General features: G+C 38.7%; 1 protein-coding gene across 2 annotated transcripts in view; it reads right to left on the bottom strand.

Moving 5' to 3' along the window:
- Positions 1-2,702: 2,702 nt before the first annotated feature.
- The window catches only part of SMC5 (structural maintenance of chromosomes 5), a 46,480-nt gene continuing 31,823 nt past the window's right edge, over positions 2,703-17,359 (bottom strand). For both annotated transcript variants that reach the window (XM_051789337.1, XM_051789338.1), the window contains 7 exons: positions 13,841-13,966; positions 13,306-13,401; positions 12,820-12,924; positions 12,488-12,607; positions 9,817-9,996; positions 9,628-9,723; positions 2,703-7,005 (listed from right to left, as the gene is read on the bottom strand). In XM_051789337.1, coding sequence (XP_051645297.1) covers positions 6,847-7,005; positions 9,628-9,723; positions 9,817-9,996; positions 12,488-12,607; positions 12,820-12,924; positions 13,306-13,401; positions 13,841-13,966 — 882 coding nt within the window. In that variant the 3' untranslated portion in view covers positions 2,703-6,846. The remainder of the gene's footprint in view (positions 7,006-9,627; positions 9,724-9,816; positions 9,997-12,487; positions 12,608-12,819; positions 12,925-13,305; positions 13,402-13,840; positions 13,967-17,359) is intronic.

Below are 17,359 nucleotides of genomic sequence, written 5' to 3'. Positions count from 1 at the left end.
TCTTGAATGATTGGAGTCAAGCAGTGGTCATTGATTTGTAATCAATGATTACAAAAAATCCTGCTGCACATGATGAAATCCATGGCTTGAGTACTGTATGAACCAGCTTTGAAGGGTTTAGTCTTGCTAGTCATTATTTGGCTTGGGTCTTGTTTCCCAGGTATTCCTTCTGCCAGTACAACAGGGAGAGAGAGACACAACTTGTAGTGGGGGAAAAATGTCGCATCACCTGCATGCTCCAGCTCCTAAGAAGTCTGTCTCCCATTGCTCCATGGTTTTTGAGCTCAGACTGGTGCTCTGCTTCACACAGCTGCTCCTTGAACTAATGATGCTTTAGCCTGTGCAACCACACTGCTGCCTTGAGCTTTCCGTGGTGTTGGAGGGTTGCTGGCATATGGGATAAAAAACCATTTGCTTAGCCTCTGAAGGAGAGAAGGTCAAGGAGCCCTGTGCCAAAAAGCTCACTGACATTTACAGTCACTGACATTGCAGTTGCTAAAAGCAACTACTTAGATGAACTAACTTAACCTGGTACATGGGAACAGTGCTAGGGTATGGCTGCAGGATAAGCCCTGGACCCAGGGGAACACATAACCTTCCACCAATGCAGGCAGACAGTCAGGTGGAAGCATGCCATCTGCACCTGGAACTAAACTTTTAAGTAGCCTCCAGATTTGACTTGATGCTGAGTTGGAGTTTCCTCTTCTTGGGGTGGATGGCCAAAGGATAGATAAACTCAGGATAAGGTTTTCTTCTTTTAGCTTGTCATTGATTTTAGGAATAAGGGACACAGGGCTGTGGCATTGGCCTCATTCCCTTGCAAGCCCATCATTAAAGACTTTCTACAAATTTACCATTCTTCACCTTGAACCCCTAGTATTTGTCTTTAGTGCTGTAATTGGAACAGCTACAAAAATCTTCCTAGTGCACAGAAGGCTTTAGCCTTAGGAGGATGTTTCCAACCACTGAGATCTAGTACACTCTCCAAGAGCAGTCTTGCCAGGAGTGGTGTAAATTTTGACTGCACTTTGTATGCCATGTGAAGACTTGGGTGCACCACAGTGGTGCTGGCAGACTTCAACAGTGGTACAGGGAAGAGTGACCCTGAACACAGACCAGCTGACTCTGAGAGCACAATGTCTAAAAGGTTGTGAGGGTCTCTTGTATTTTCCTTCTTCCTCTCTGCCAAGAACAGAAGAAGGGAAATATGCCATAAAATGTCTTATAAGTTCGGTTCAATGCCTGCAGAGTGGTTCAGAAAGCTGCATATGAGGAAGGGTGGCTTTCTGAATCTGCCTGCTGGGTGACCTGGATGATTTTGATCTCCATAGGAGTCTAGAACAATATTGTTCAGCACTCCCTCTTCCAGGGCTCAGGAGTCAGTGAGGTTTCCTTTCTGCAGAGCTCTGTAACAACCACTACTTTCTCAATGGCTTTTGCTTTGGAAACAATCTGTTCCAGCTTGAGCTCCTTGCACTTCCTAGCCACATCTGACAAATTTCATCAACAGTAATTTAATTGTGAACTCACAATTGCCAGACAACTGTACTTACCCAGCTACTCTTTAAGGGACTGCCTTAAAGAAGGGGAAGCTTTCCCAATGGCAAGAATTTTGCAGTTACCATGTTTTCAGTGTCATGCTCTCTTCAATGAGAAACTCCCTGACCCCTAAAACACCTCCTCAAACACTTCCACAAGTATTGTGGAAATCTTTCCATTTCAAAAAGAGAAGATCTTGACTGCCATCAGTTCTAATCCTTAACAGATGCTTCTTTCTGTATTTTTCCAACTCATGGCTTTTGGGGTGAGAGAGAGAAGAATCCCTATTGCTTTTGATTTGTACTTTTGAAATTGCTGCAACTGTTACTCTATTTTTACTGGCTTGTGGCCTCCAATTCATCGCTTTTCATATCAAAACCCATCAGTCTCTATTTCAGTGTTGTCTGTTGCCTCTTAGGCCATATAATGCCTGAGTGTCTGCGCAACGAAACACAAGGTACCAAGGAACTGGAGTGTGTAAACCACAGCACAAGGAGAATCTGAGTAGACAGAGGCAGCTCACCATGCCAAGATACAAGAAAACCCTACTGGAATTCAGAACACATGGAAAAAGAAACCAAAGAAGAGAGACAACATCAGAGCCCTCCACACACTGTGCTAAAAAGGTACACAGAAAAGTCTTGAGCTTTTCCCAATGGCTTTTTTTTCCTCTTTTGGCTAATGGACAGGGGTCAGAAAGATAACAGTAGAAGTTTCAGCAGACGTAGATGTAAATTGCATTAGAGCTCCCTGGAGAGACCACATATAAGTTTGGCCTCTTCTGCTGTTAATGAGTGCTTTGCTGGCCTTGAATAGTGTTTCCAAGCTGAAAAAGTCTGTCAGAAAACACATGGCCAGGGAAAACCACAATTCTGTTACTAGCCTGTGCAATGCTGGTGGCAAATCACTGCCTTTGCCTTTCTGAACTGCAGAAGATAATCCAGGCCTAATCTAGAAACTAAGCTACATTCAGCTCTTATACCTCACGAACCACATTTCTTAGGGCTATCATTTTTAAACTGAAACATATCAAGGGGGACAGCCTTACTGTAAATTTATCCAAACTGAAACAAAGGAGATTCTCCCAATATAACTTACTCCAATGATTTTTCATGAACATACTGATTTTTTACATACTGATGCTTAAGGAAGTACATACACACTGAAGACTGTAGCACTTTAATTATACTGGCACCAAGCCAGGATATTTTATACAGCAAAGTGTATTTTAAATACTACAAAATTTCTGACCAAAAAAGTTCTTCATGGAAAGTACAGTTCAGCTCAGAAGCAGACACAAAGTGGAATCAGATTCCTCAACCACCACAGCCCACAGAAAACTGTAACATCAGTGGCTTTTCACCTGAACAGACCTTTAAGCATCACTGCAGGAGCACAAAGTGAGGCTGATACTGTCAGCAGTGTCTGAGAGTGTCTTTGCACTCCTTCTGTCAATCATTTGCTTTGGATTTATGCTGTAATTCTTCAGGAAAACCAAAAACAAACCCAACAAACAAAATACCTATGCAAAAAAAAACAACCAAACAAAAAACCCACAAACAAACAAAAAAACCCAACCAACCAAAAAACCAACATCCATCCCCCTCAAAACCAACCAAAAAAACCCAACAAACCAAAAATAAAAGTCAAAAAAACCCTTTATTTTCCATGAAAAAGTTATTACATGACCCAAACTGAGGCAAACCAGTGCTAATGGACTGCAGTTAAGATCAAGCTGCATACTGTTCACAGTTTACAGCTTTGGTTACAAACTGGGGAAGGGGGAATTAGAGACTTTTCCCTTTTAAATTACATCATCCTGATTTGCTTTGAACCATTCATGTTGCACATTGCCTGTGCCCTCTTCTGCTCTTTGTTCTTTTCCAAGGTTCCTTGATATCTTCTGCCACCCTGAGTTATCATCTGTTCCCTCCTTCTTTCTTCTTGCAAAATCAGCTCTGACTGCCACTGTGCATGGTTCCTTATCCCCAACAAAGTGAATTCTGTCATTCCAGCTAACTTGCCATGTTCTCATATCCATGCTTCCCTCTGAGCAGGTGACTTGCTCTTCTTAGTACACAATGAGCAAAGATATTTGCCACCATTTTATGTAGCTCCAGGTGCAATAATGAAGGGCATAAAGTCATGTTTTGAGACCAATATACAATGTGGGTTAATCCTAGGTAGCAGGTCAGTGCCAGGCAGCCACTTGCTCACCCTCCCCCAGTGGGATGGGCCAGAGACTCAGAAGGATAAAAATGAGAAAACTCGTGGATTGAGATAAAGACAGTTTAACAGCTACAGCAAAAGCCGCATGCACAAGCAAAGCAAAACGGGGAATTCATTCACTATTTCCCATCAACAGACAAGGGTTCAGCTATTCCTCCAGAAAAGCAGGGCTCCATCCCACACAGTGGCTACTTGAGAAGATGTAATTCCAAATGTCCCTCCTTCCTCCTTCTTCCCCTGGCTTTCACTGCTGAGGACAATGTCATACAGCACGAGATAGCCCTCTCGTCAGCTGGGGTCAGCTGTCCTACCTGTGTCCCCTTCCAACTTCCTATAAACTTTTTGTGTTAGTGGGGTAGTGCAAGAACCAGGAAAGGACTCAATGCAGTACAATCACAGCTCAGCAATAGCTAAAACATCCCTATATTACCAACAGTGTTCCTGGTCACAGACCCAAAACATAACCCCATAAAAGCTACTATGAAGAAAATTAACTCTATCCCAGCCCAAACCAGTACATCTGTCAAAAAAACCCCACTGGCCTGGTAGGGGTAACAAATAGATCAACAGAAGAAAGACTGGACAACTGGAGAAGTTTACTTCAAGAGGAACAGAAGGCATCTTGGAATAAATCAAAGACAAAAGCCTCTAGTAATGTTAACTCTAAGTACCACTTGCTGTGAGGCCTGGAGCAGGTGCCTATCTCAGCCTCTAAAGAGCATCTACCATACTTCTCAGTAAGCATCCTGCAGCCCAGGCCAGCTCTGTCATCTCTCACTAACTCTAAAAACTTGGAGAACAGATGTTTCCAGTCAGGACCAACTTTGTCAGGACACATTTCTTTTATTTCCAGTACAAAACTAAGCTTCATCTAAGCATGTTAAAAGCAGTGTAGTGGTGCAAGGGTCTCTCCTCATTGTAGTTTGTTGTTTTGACTAAGCAATCTCTCCTAAATAACAATAATGTACCTGCGCAAGTACATGTTGTATTAAATGCTTTTTTTTCCCCCAAGATCTTTTTATTTCTCAGTAAGTCACAATTTCTATGCTCTTTCTCTCTGTTGCAATACATAAGCAGAGACAGATGTTTGTTAGAACTGCAGATGGTGGTGGAAGAAGATCTTTGCCCTAGTCTTCAGCTGGTCTAAACAACAGAGCACCTATTTTTTGAGAAAGCTCAATTTATACATCAACTGTTTAGACTACTTGGGGTCTTTCCACTTCTACATTTTTGAGAGGTCCTGTCTAGTCAGCAGGGAAAGTTGGATATCACATGTATATTTAACCTTAACTCCCACTCATTCTCCCCTCCTCAAAGTTACATTGAAATCAATTCCACGGGTTTTTATAGCAAGAGCTGAATGTCAGTAGCAAAGCATGAGGAAGCTGGCAGCACAGAAGGGCCCTGTTAGCTGGTAGAGAATGCTCTGTAATACTGCAGCTACATTTGGCAACTCCATGTGGATTTTCAAGTTTGAATACACTACCAAGTTCAAAAGGCTCCCTTTTACACCAGAAGGTCTCTGAATGCACCTCTCACACAAATCAGCAGGTGGTTAACAGGACCCAGTGTATGGGAGGCCACAGCCATGTTGTGCAGCCCACTGCAAACAGCAACGGCTGCTTCCATATACAGACCTCCCCCAGAGGCCTCAGGTAGGAGAGCTGCTGGACACTGAAGATCTATTTGTTAGTACCATGACAGTGGTAGTTTTGCAGCTCATTACACTGCCTAGGGTAAGTTAATATGAATGACAGTATTGTATTAAGATTGCAGTAAGATACAATGAAATCAGCACCTGTGATCAATGGCTTCAAGGAAAAATCAAACACCTCTTCACTTGTGCAGTGTGGCAGCCATGTATCCACAAGAGGTAATTTTCTGAGACAGGATCTGAAGTGTCATCCTCTTGAAATAAGTCACTTCTATTTCCTACCTCAGTTTGAAACATGAGAAAGGAACTGAAATCAAAAAAGAAATCCCATGAAGTTCTAACATGACAGCATTAAGAACAGATAGTGCTCTCTAGTCACAGAAGAACCAAGTCTTAACACATGTTCATGTAAGTAGTTTCACTTATTTAGACACTGAAAGCAAATTGCACTTTTCATACATTGATGCTCAGAGACTAAACAGAATGTCTGTTTTTACAACTCCCTAAAAATAAAAATGAAAAACATAACAAAACAACCACCTTAAAAGTTCAGGGTTACAAGGAGCGAAGTATTTTGTCTATCAAAGAACACATATAAAACAAAGACCCTGCAATACACTGGACAGACAGACAGACCTGCAATTTTAATTATGTTGAGGATACTCTGCTGACCAACCCGAACCCTGAACCAGAGCTCAAGTTTCCACACTCTTTTAGCTCTTCTGTCAAATATTTGTGATTTTGTGACCTTATCCCTTGAGGACTACAAAATGAAACATTATGTCAAAAATGATAAATAATGATTATAAAGTATTTACTCAACAGTAATACATTCATAGAACCATATTCTTTATATTAAGTTCAGGTGTATTTTCGCAAAATAAAAACCAGTGCTCAGCTACTTACAAATCTTTCTCTCCCTATAGATCATCTGAACTAATTAAAAAAGGTTACATTTCAATAGGGGAACTTCAGATAACATCCATATCTGTGGTAAATGAAGACTATTTACCAAAAGCTAATTGCAATTTTTGGGGAAAAAAAAACAGACTCCAAAAAACAACGGTAATAGAATTAGTCCAGCATAACCTAGAAAAATTAACTGTACTTCTAATGCTGCATTACTGAAAAAAAACCCAGAAAAATACAAGAAATTTCCTTTTTTATTTAAACCTATCATTGAGAAAAAGCAAGTTCTTCAGAGAAAGTGACCACTATGATAGGCTTCAAAAAGAAATCATGCACTTCAAATCTGTGTAAATTTTAAGATTCACGTCCTTAACTATCAATTCTTTGCAGGTTCTCCTCTTTGACAACTTCTGGAGTCTTGAAAGCCAAATGTTTCAAAAAAGGTCTGCAGAAACATTTTATATATGTAAACATTTATATATATATGTTTCTACAGAAACATTTTATATATATAGCTACGTATCTGTAGCTATACACTGTTCAGCCATCCTTGAAAGTCGACGTCGTCGCTTCATGAAATACTTTGTGTTCCATTTTTTTGACTCCACCATAAAAGGTCCACTGTAGACAAACAGCACAGTCATCTTGTCACTGTAAGTGAGATTCCACAGGAGCTAGTGAAAAACACAAACCCCAAAGTCAAAATAGGTACATGTTTCCCATTTTCTAAAAAGGGAAGTCTACATGAGACCTTAGATCTCAAAAGGTCAATATGGCAGAATTATAGCCTTTCTGACAGATGATGTACATTTGTTCCTAGAAACCACCTCAAAGAGACTCCACTCATTCTTCAGGCAATTTCCATGTGTCACTATTCTTATTGGAAGAAACCATTTCAGTACTTTTTTCTGTATCCACAAGAGGGAGAGAGTAACAGTTGGTTTTCCTTTTTTTTTTCCTAGGGCAGGATAGGAAGTAGATTTACTTGGGTACAATTATTATGTCTCTCTTTAGCCTTGTGCTCCTCTAAGCTAAGCAATTGTCATTAGCGGAAACTCAATCAAAACTACTTAAAAGTTGCTCTGCTGTCTTCTGGACTAACTCCAGCCCCCCCAAACTACTTTTCTGAAGGTCACAGCCAAAGCTGGACACTTACCACAATCCAAATCTTGCAGGCACAAGCCCAGGAGACAGATGTCATGCAAGCTGTAGGGTTATGTGCAGTGGTGAGGATGATGTCTAGCGATTTACCTGTAACTGATGCTCAACTTATTATCCACAGTAACTTGTCTCCCCAGTCATTTAGGCCTCAGACCAGATGCTGTTTTTGATTTTTCCCAGTTAAGTACCAAATTTTATGCTTGTCTGTGCTGAAATGAATCCTGTTTTCAATTAAAGATACCTAAGATTGTTTAGAATTCTAATCTTGCTTTACAGCCAAAAAAGGATTAACTCCCAACATGGTGATAATTCATACGTTTAACAAACGTAATTTGTTTCAGCACAGATTCTTATTAAAAATACTGATTTTCAAATCCACTTCTACGGAACACACTCAGTTCATCTACTCATTTGACCATTAATTACAGAATACAATTTTCCTAATCAACTTTACTGCATACTAGTTTATACCCCTTCCCACCTATAGCTTGCTTAAAAATATAGCTGGGGAAGGTGTCAACAAAAAAAGGGTCACAGTTTTCCCTGTATCCACTGGGTACATTCATAGAATTTACCTTAGAATGGCAATCAGTCACACTTCCTAGTACGTGATTACATCCTTGCTTTCTAGGAAGTGGTAACATACAGCACAGGCTCAGAACTGCAGGTAAGGCACTGCAACAGCAGTCTGGCTTTCTCCTCAGCCTGCCCTGTGCAGCCTTTCAATGATTCTTTGATGTGCCCACTCAAACACTGTTATGGGCTAAAATCTGTACATGACGTGCTCTCTCACTGATGTTTCTTGTGACAGGCCATTACAACTTTGCTGTGGCCATCACCTGTTTGTGGGGAGTGGAAAGAAGGGGTAGCCAGAAAGATGTAATACCTTCAGCCACCTCTTCATAGCACTGTCTTTTGTTGCTGAATAATGCTTCTGAGATTTTTTTACCCGTTTTATTTTTATTCTTTTCCTTCTGGTTAGCTCTGCACAACTCCCATTTCCCCGTCTCTATTCTTAGTAATTTGACAATGAGCACAACTTTTAGAACAGAACACAACTCTGAACCCCAGACAGTCATTTTCTACAGTTTCCTAGATTTGGGAAGCATTATAGTTAGTTGAGCTATCTCTATTTTTTTCAACATCTAAATCATTCTGTTCCTTCTCAAAGCAGGAAAGAGCACAGAAAAGCTGATCCAATAAGGAAGGGAATCTCAAGAAGATAAAAGAGAGTGGGTAACACAGAGAACAATAAAGAAGTAATGTGGTCAGGAAACCATGAAACTGTGTGGAGGCAAGTATACAGCAAGATCAGAAGGAACAAGCAGCACCCACCTTCCACCCACTTTCAGTCAGGTAAATGCTGTTAAGGTGGCTTTACTCAGACCCTTCAACTGTTATGTACAGAAAATAATAGCATAAACCAGCCAGATTTTCTAAAACAGTGAGTAACAGGGTGCAGACCCGGTATCTTAATAAAAACCAGCCCACTACTGACTGCTTGTCTCCCTGGTGCACATATAACCTTCACTAGTTCAATACCATTAGTTTCTGTTAAAGGTATGGGTGAACTGTACTTACCTTAGTCCTTTCAAGCCTTGGCATCAGATCGCCACATCACTTAGTAAGTCAATTATCTTTTAATATTTTTATTTTAACAGAAGAGTACAATTAAGCACTCTTGGAGCCTCGCTCTCACCTTTTCTCAGCTTCTGTGTCTCAGATTATTACTTGAATAGTTTTCCTCTATTAATATGGGCCTCTTCTAGTTCTTCAGACATCAGCAGCACTAGCCTGCTCCTCCTCCAGTATCATCATCTGACTTGTTTGGAAATTGGTCTTTTCTACAGTTTGAATTGTGTTAGCTAGAGGCCTTGTTCCATGGTAACCCTAGCCACTGGTGGTTAACATATGATACTTCCACTGAATGGTTTTTTGAGGACATGAGCCTTGGTCTAAGTTGCCTCAATTCTTGCCAGGACTGTCCTTAAAATGGACAAATCCTCTCAGTTACCCTTTAATATGAAGTCCTTAGGTAAAACAGAGCTAAGTTATACAGTGTGTTTATAGAGGTATTATCACACAAATCTTAAATCTCCTACACTAAATTTTTCATTTCATTTTCTGCCACGCACCTTTGGTGTAATGAGGAAGTACTGAGATGCCTTTTTTTTACAAGCAGTTTCGACAACCATTTGAAAAACTCTTCTCTCATTCACTGGATCCATTCCCTAAAAGGGGAAAAAAAACACCAAAACTGTTCTCTTCACTGTGTCATAAGCACCTGTATGTAATAAGTTCGATACTGCACTATTGATCCTCACCTGATTTATTTCATCAACAATCCTGAAAGGACATGTGTTGAGTTCTTGTAGAGCCATCAGGTATAACATAGTGGAAACACTCTTCTCACCTCCACTCTGATGATATGGAGTCAATTCATGAAGTTCAGTGCCACTGCGGAATTTGACTCTAATGCGAATCCCATACTTGTCGTACTCCTCCTGTAAAAGCCAGTACCCGTCGGACTCATTTTCTTCGTAATACAGCTTATTTTATAATTACATGCAAATTGAAGAAATTTATGACAAATATTCTACAAGGGTCTACAAACTACTCAGTTTCAACTTAAAATCAATATATTAATTCTGTTTCATCTATTTTCCTTAAATCTCATATATATACTTCAACAACACTCCTTCCCCATGACAATGATCTGTTCATTTCTGAATCCCTGGTAAGAAAGGTTTCATACACATTCAGAACATCAGTAGGAAAAAAAATCTTGGTTAGAAAAAGAAGAAAACAATGTCCCTATAAATCCCATTAATCAGAAAAAAAATTAGGGCATTAGGGTACATGGTACTACCAAATTGAACAAAGGAGTGATGGTGGTGTGTAGGTTAAGATCCCATCTGAACCTCTTCAAGTGCAAGCAGTCCAAAATTCACCACAGCAATTTTCTTTTCATCCTTAACACAGGAAAACCACACACAAAGATTCCAATCCTGGCTTTTCTTTAACAGTAAAGTGACACTGGTCAGCAGCCTGAGTCAATGCAAAGGTGTCAGGTAACAGATGTGATTCAAAAGAAGTATCATGCAAGGAAATACATGATTCAGAGAAAAATGAAATCTTCAGAGTACTCATTAATATTTCTGAAGTTGTGTTCAGTTGTTCTGATCATAACTTCGTGTAAGGAGAAATAAAAACTAGGATCTCAGGTCTCTAGACCCACTATAATCTTAGATCCATTTGCACAGACTGAAGCTAGGCTCAGGAAAGTGAACAAGGTACAGGCTAGCAAAACTTTGAGTAAGAAAGATTTACCCTCCAACACAGTCATGATGGTGTCAGAAAGTCAGGCCTTTGTTGCCAGACTATTTGGAATGCCAGTTTCTACAACTGACAAGATGTTCAAGACCTGACAAGAACGATGCTCAAAACTCCCCGTGGGGAAATCAAGGAATGTGAGGGTTATCACTGCTAGCCAAGGAAAGTCAAAATGTTCACTGAGGCTTGTGCTAGGACATCAAGGAAGAACCCAGTGAAGTGTTCCACACAGTATCACAGATTCAGAATCACAGAATCAATTTTGTTGGAAAAGACCTCTGAGATAATAGAGTCCACCTTATTACTGAACACCACCATGTCAACTAGACCACCTCCTTAGGCAGGTAGTTCCAATGTCTAGTCTCCCTTTCTGTGAAATCTCTCCCAATGTCCAAGATTCCTCCTATTACTGTCACCAAGGACATCAACAGATCTCAAGTAGCCTGCAAGGCAGGCTAACAGAGGTTTGAACTTCAGCGTCATACAAATATTTCTAAGAAAAGATAATTCTACCTCAAGAGTGTTTCTCTTTATATCTACAGGTCAGGCAAAAGACCCTGCTGCAGCAAAGGGTAAGGAATCCAAGCTCAGGAACAGATTATCTACCTTTCTGCATTTTTGCCACTGATCCCCCTGAGCAAGGAAGTTTTACTCACTGGCACAATACCACTGGCTAACCTCTTAAAACTACTTGTGACATCTTTGCTATAGAAAAGCAAGACCTTCCAAAGAAGATACTCAGAAAGACAGTCCAGACTCCTTTTGCTTTTGAACTGCTTTAATGTTCCTTCTGTGTTCTCACTGCCAACTTACTTTTATCTAAAAGATAGTTTTGTGTAAAATAGATCTGACTCTGCAGGTAACTATCAAAAGACCAGAAAAGTCCATGTTTTAATGTCCTACTGTTTCACACTAGTCTCCATTTTTTATGCAGTTCATATACAGAGCCTTCTCGGACACTATTCTGCCCCGAGTAATAGCTGCCACTTCAAATATTTTTAAAAAAGCTGCTTGAGTTAATTTACAATAGCAAAAAAAAGAAAAGCTTAAGTCTTAATTTTCACTATTGTGGAGTCTATGCATTAACACATGTAAGATTTGAAATCATCACTAGAGAGATCAATTTAAAACAAAATATCCAACTTCTTTTCTGTTCACTGCGCTTACTATTTCTCCCTAAATTCTACTGATGCTTTAAACTCTTCAGAGGTAAACCCTACTGAAAGCATAACAGGATGGGCCCAATGACTGCTGCTTCCAGAACAGACAAAATGCCAGCACACTCCAGAAGAAACTACATGTAGAAAGAAATCAACACCTAATAATAGTAGATATAGATGATAACAGAGGAACACAAATCAGCTGAAAATGCAGAATCAAATCATTAATTTCATAAATCTGAGTTACAGCTTCTAACCAAGCTCTGTAAGTTGCAAGCCTATTCCACAAGTCAAGACGTGAAGTCCTATCTATCTGGATAAAAACCCAATTTTCTTCAAATCAGACTGGTAAGTAAGTTCAGTACACAAAGTGTTCAGTAAAAGTTCATTATTTTTTAAAAATAACATCTCCAAATGACCACTTGTTACTTTCCTCTAGCAATAAAGGGGCAAAAGATGATGCAAAAAAATGTTATTCTTCCATATGAAAAATAAATCTTACCTCATTTTCCACATGAAGATCAACTTCACCAACACACTGCATAGAACTAAAGAACTTACTGAACTTAGCATTAATTTGTTCAATCATGCCTTTCAAGAGGTTTAGCCACCTTTCTTTGACCTAAAAGACAAACCCATGTAAAACCAGTTCAAAAACTGAATTTTCCCTTAAAGATAGCATTTAAAGAAACATCATGATTAGGGAAGCTCACATCTCAGTTTACACTCAAGACAATTTGAAATGTTACCCTTTATTTCTGTACATACATTTGTTCTAAAATGTATAATGAAATAAGATTATAATGATACTAAAGTGATAACTTGAGCTATTACCTGTGAAATGTTTTGCCTATAGTTATTCAATTCATTTTTCTTTTCCTCTAGATATTTTGTCAACTGCTGTATTTCTTGTGTTTGCTTATTGTATTCTTCAACAACCTGCCATAATAAAAAAAAAAGGTAATCAACAAAACGTTTCCCAATTCTAACCTTTACTGTAATAATATCACACTGCACTGATAATGTTCAAATACAATTATATACACTATTGCACTGCACACTAAACATTTCTAGCTTTAAAGCAAAGAAATTGTAAAGCATTACCTCTTTCACTTTTTTTTTAAAAGGCACAGAACACACTGTTCTCTTGGAACAACCTACTTAAAATTTGAATAGATGCAGAATCTGGCATTTACAGCACATTGTTCCTGCTGTCTAGCTTTTTATACCTATACCAAGGGATGTAGCACAGAGTGGAAAGCAAGTACAGTGCAAGCAGAGGGGGAGGAAGAGTGAGTAGAAGGTAAGCACTGAACATACTGAAGCATTCAGGCCTGTGAAACAGGAGGCCCTGGTCTTCTCTTCATTCAGAAGAGCATCAATTTCCTCCAGTGTGTTTGGAAGAGCCTGAAAACTCTACAAGAGAAAAGATGCAAGTGTTACAAAGCAATACTAATGAAGGACTCACATTTTCTAAAAAGAAACTGAATAAACCATAAAGTATTCTATTACTTTTAACCAGGATGTTGCATATTCAAAATTAAACACAGCAAAATTCCCTTTACAAACTACTTTGGACAGAGAAGGAAGCTAGACAAATACAGCCTCTAATTATTTCTGTGAACAAAATACTATGGATTTTAATTAAAATCTCAGATCAAATTTTCTCTCCCCTGTGCACAAAACAAAGTGATAGTCAGAGGGTATTCCAGCACTATTTAAAGGTTCTTTAAAAGGTTAAGTGACAATAAAAGAAATACACATGATCCTTTACTGGGAGCTCTCTAATATAAAGAATACTCTTTGCAGAAGTTATACATATAAGACAGATGTGGAGATTTGTTTTTGTACATACGCTTTGCAATTCTCTTGGAAAATCTTGATCTGGACTCAATTTGCAGACCTGTTGAGCTTGCTTCATCAGCTCCTTGCAGTTCTCATAAAGAACTCGCTTCTTATCATCCAGTTCATGAAACCATTGCTGTCAGAAATGTTAAAGATATTTTAAAAAATACACCTTATTTTTAAATTTTATTATGAATTTCTAGAGATGACACTAGCACACTGGCAACAAACCACATATAAAGTAGAAGTGAAATCAGACTGAATGTTAGAATATTGAAAAAATTTGTTTCAACAAACAGAACTCATTATACCTCTCTGCTCCAAGTCAACAGATGCCAAGGTAAACTGTCAAAAGCAAATTCTTCTAACACAGGTAAATTTATTTTCTCTCAACTAAACAAGTGTGCATGTAGATTTAATAGATGCCTCAAAATAGACTATTTTACAGGAAGTTACCTATAAGCCAAAACACAACTGTTGTGAGCCTTATATTAGGTCACATTTAAATGTATTTATCTCATTAGGAAAGCACAGTGGACATGATGTACACTGAATGATTATTTCAGCTGACATTTTACCAGGTAAACATCATCATTACACAATCAGAAGTACCTAATTTGTTGTTTCATATTCTACCTCTGTAATAGAGCTAGAAAAACACAAAAGAAACACACACTATTTTTAAACTAGTGCTTAAAAGTATTTGAAATGCAGGTATGGTTCTGGTTTCACAGTGGTCTCAAGGTTAAACTCTTTGGAACTTACTATAGGTAAGCAGCTAACTCAGCCCATGACTGTTACAATGCAATGGTATGTCAACAGTCATTTACAGCAGTTAAAATACAGTACATAAAATATGGTACCTTCACAAAACACCAAGCTAAAGATTATGTCAAATAAGCAGTATTCAGGCAAAAGAATTTGGAAAGTCTGCAGTATCTCTCTCTACCTGACCCCAGCAATCGCACTCACTCATCTCTCTGTATGTGGAATGCTTCTGCTTCCAATTGCTGAGCCTGCAGTGTTTGGGAGTGATTGCTCACTACAGCCTACCAGCTCAGGTGAGCACCACTGTGAGACAGCTGGGAGACGCCTATGCTCAGAAGGGAAAAGGACTACAAACATACTGGTAGATTTTAACCAGTGTTAATTTACTATACATTTGCTCAGTGATTACACATACATTCCATCTTTTCAATTGACCAGTACACTGCAGGAATACATTATTTCCACTTTTTTCAGAGGCATAAAATTCTAGTTCAAAAATCCATATGCACAGTATTTTCCTTCAGTGCTTTCTTCTGACAGTTTGGAATATTTAGTTATATTCTTATATTTATGAGAGCTTTATCTTTCCAATTATTGTTGTTGTGTACCTCAGTTAAATATGGGAGCCCTCCAGTGGTGAAAAAATTTCAAAGCTTTCCTTTGGAGATTATGCAGTCAGAGAAACACTTATTTTGAAATACAGGACGCAGACATTGATAGCAACTCTCATTACTTTCTGGCAATTTAATCAGTCCTTATTCATTAAATACAACAGAAGTAGTAGTAGTAGATGTGACTGTGAGTGACCATCCACGGAGTTCTCACACTCAAGAATTAGGGCTGCTCTTCTCAACATGTATCAAATCAAAAATCCTGTTCTTCCCCTCTTCTCCACACCAAGCACTATATTTTGCTTTAGAGATAAGCACTTTACAGTCTCCATAAACACACTGTATTTTTCTACACTGTTTTTCAGAAAGGTTGAGGAAAACAAAAAAGACCTTTTTAAGGTCTTTTATGAAGACTTCATGAAGTCTACTGCAGAGAAGGAGGGTAATGTCACAGGAGTGGCAAGAAGGACTGGCATTAGAGCCGTACAGATAAAACAGTAAAGGGAAGATGTTGCTTTTTCTGTTTACAGCCAAGATCTTATATTACACTGAATTGGCATAAACAAACCTATACAGCACAACACTTACATTGCATTGGATATCTGCATATGTCACATAATACATTAAATAAAAAAGTTTTAGGAATGTTTTACAAAGTCCTAAATTAAAATGGGACCCAGAAATTCAAAGCCTTAAAGGCTTAATGTGAAATGTGTTTGACTTCATGATCATGAAGGCAAAGGATACAGTCAGCAGCACCCATACTTTTTTATATAAGCAGCATTGATTTTATACTTATGTGTTTGACCATTTCCAGAGCTCAAGTCAATTCTGAATCATTTGAAGTGGGTAATCTCAACTCTCAATTGTACCTAAAGCTTCCACTTCAAGCCCTGCAGAGCTGCATGGAATAAGAGTTCAAGGTGATCTCTAGGCACTGCAAATGCCAAGTAGATTCAACATGGAATATGCCTGATCCAAGCCAAATAAAATTCTTCAGGGAAGAGGAAAATACATGTTTGGCAGTGGAAACTTCAGTATTCAACAGAAAGACTGGAAAGAAATAGACATTGGATGTGATTATGAAGCGTGTACCAGAATAAATGCACTGACAGTTCAACAACAGGTTAAGTTTCAATTTTCATTCAGCTTTGCCAGTTTACTGTCTTGGCCACATGCTAAACAGAATGGTAAGGTTCCTGTTGATTTCCTGAAGGTGCTTCAATAAAACAATCATAGATAAAAAGAGCAGGTCTAAGAATTGCCATTTTGAACAGAGATGCTACCATAAAAAATGGTAAGTCTAGAGAAAACTTCAAATTTGTTTCAGCCAACGGCATAAGAATCAGCTTGTAAATAGCTGTATCCATGTACTTCAGGAAAGTTCTGCACTAGAGCTGCAATTACAGCTTCCATAAAGGATTCTACCAAAGAGCAGAAACCAATTCTATTCTGTATGCACAAGTAACTCCTATTCTGTTGCACTCATCAGTACTGCAATTGGTTTTATGCAAAATAAGAAGCTGGTTAAAGAAAACAGAGCTAGCAGTACTGAAGGACTTCTCATGAATTTGTTTGAACCCATGCCCATAAATGAACAAAGCAAGTCAATTAGCAAGACTTTCAAACAACCATCATAAACAAACATGCAGGAAACTGTGGCAATTACCTAATGAGCAAATAGGGCTAACAATCCTCCTTAATGTTCAGTATGGGTCACAAACACAGGTTTTACTTCCCAGGCTCATTAAATAAATTAAATACAAAGGTAAGATATCACTATATCCCACTTGAACCGTAGTGATAGAATAAAAACGCCTTAAATCTGTTGTTGCTAACTGGACTTGTTCAAAAACATGTCCTTTTTGAGCCTTTCCACTTAAATTGTTAAAAAAAATGAAGTAACAAACAACCTATCTCTCCACATTGTCCTACTGCAGAGACCTCAAAAAAGGTTTCCACTTAGATGTCTAAAGTGGGGTTTCTGTCTGGTTCAAATCTCTATTAGATATTTACTCAGGTACTATAAAACCTCAAGCAAAAAACCCCTAATCTCCTCATGGTAAAATCTTCTAGAAGGGTCTTCTACACTTACACAGCATACGGGGAAGTATAGCTTTGGATTTCCATGTACATGAAAAATTAAGATG

The sequence above is a fragment of the Manacus candei genome, unplaced genomic scaffold (genome assembly GCF_025592945.1).
Source record: "Manacus candei isolate 608988 ecotype Guabito, Panama unplaced genomic scaffold, ASM2559294v1 h1tg000027l, whole genome shotgun sequence".
Lineage (NCBI taxonomy): Eukaryota > Metazoa > Chordata > Aves > Passeriformes > Pipridae > Manacus > Manacus candei.
This window is presented reverse-complemented; position numbering and strand designations above follow the sequence as displayed.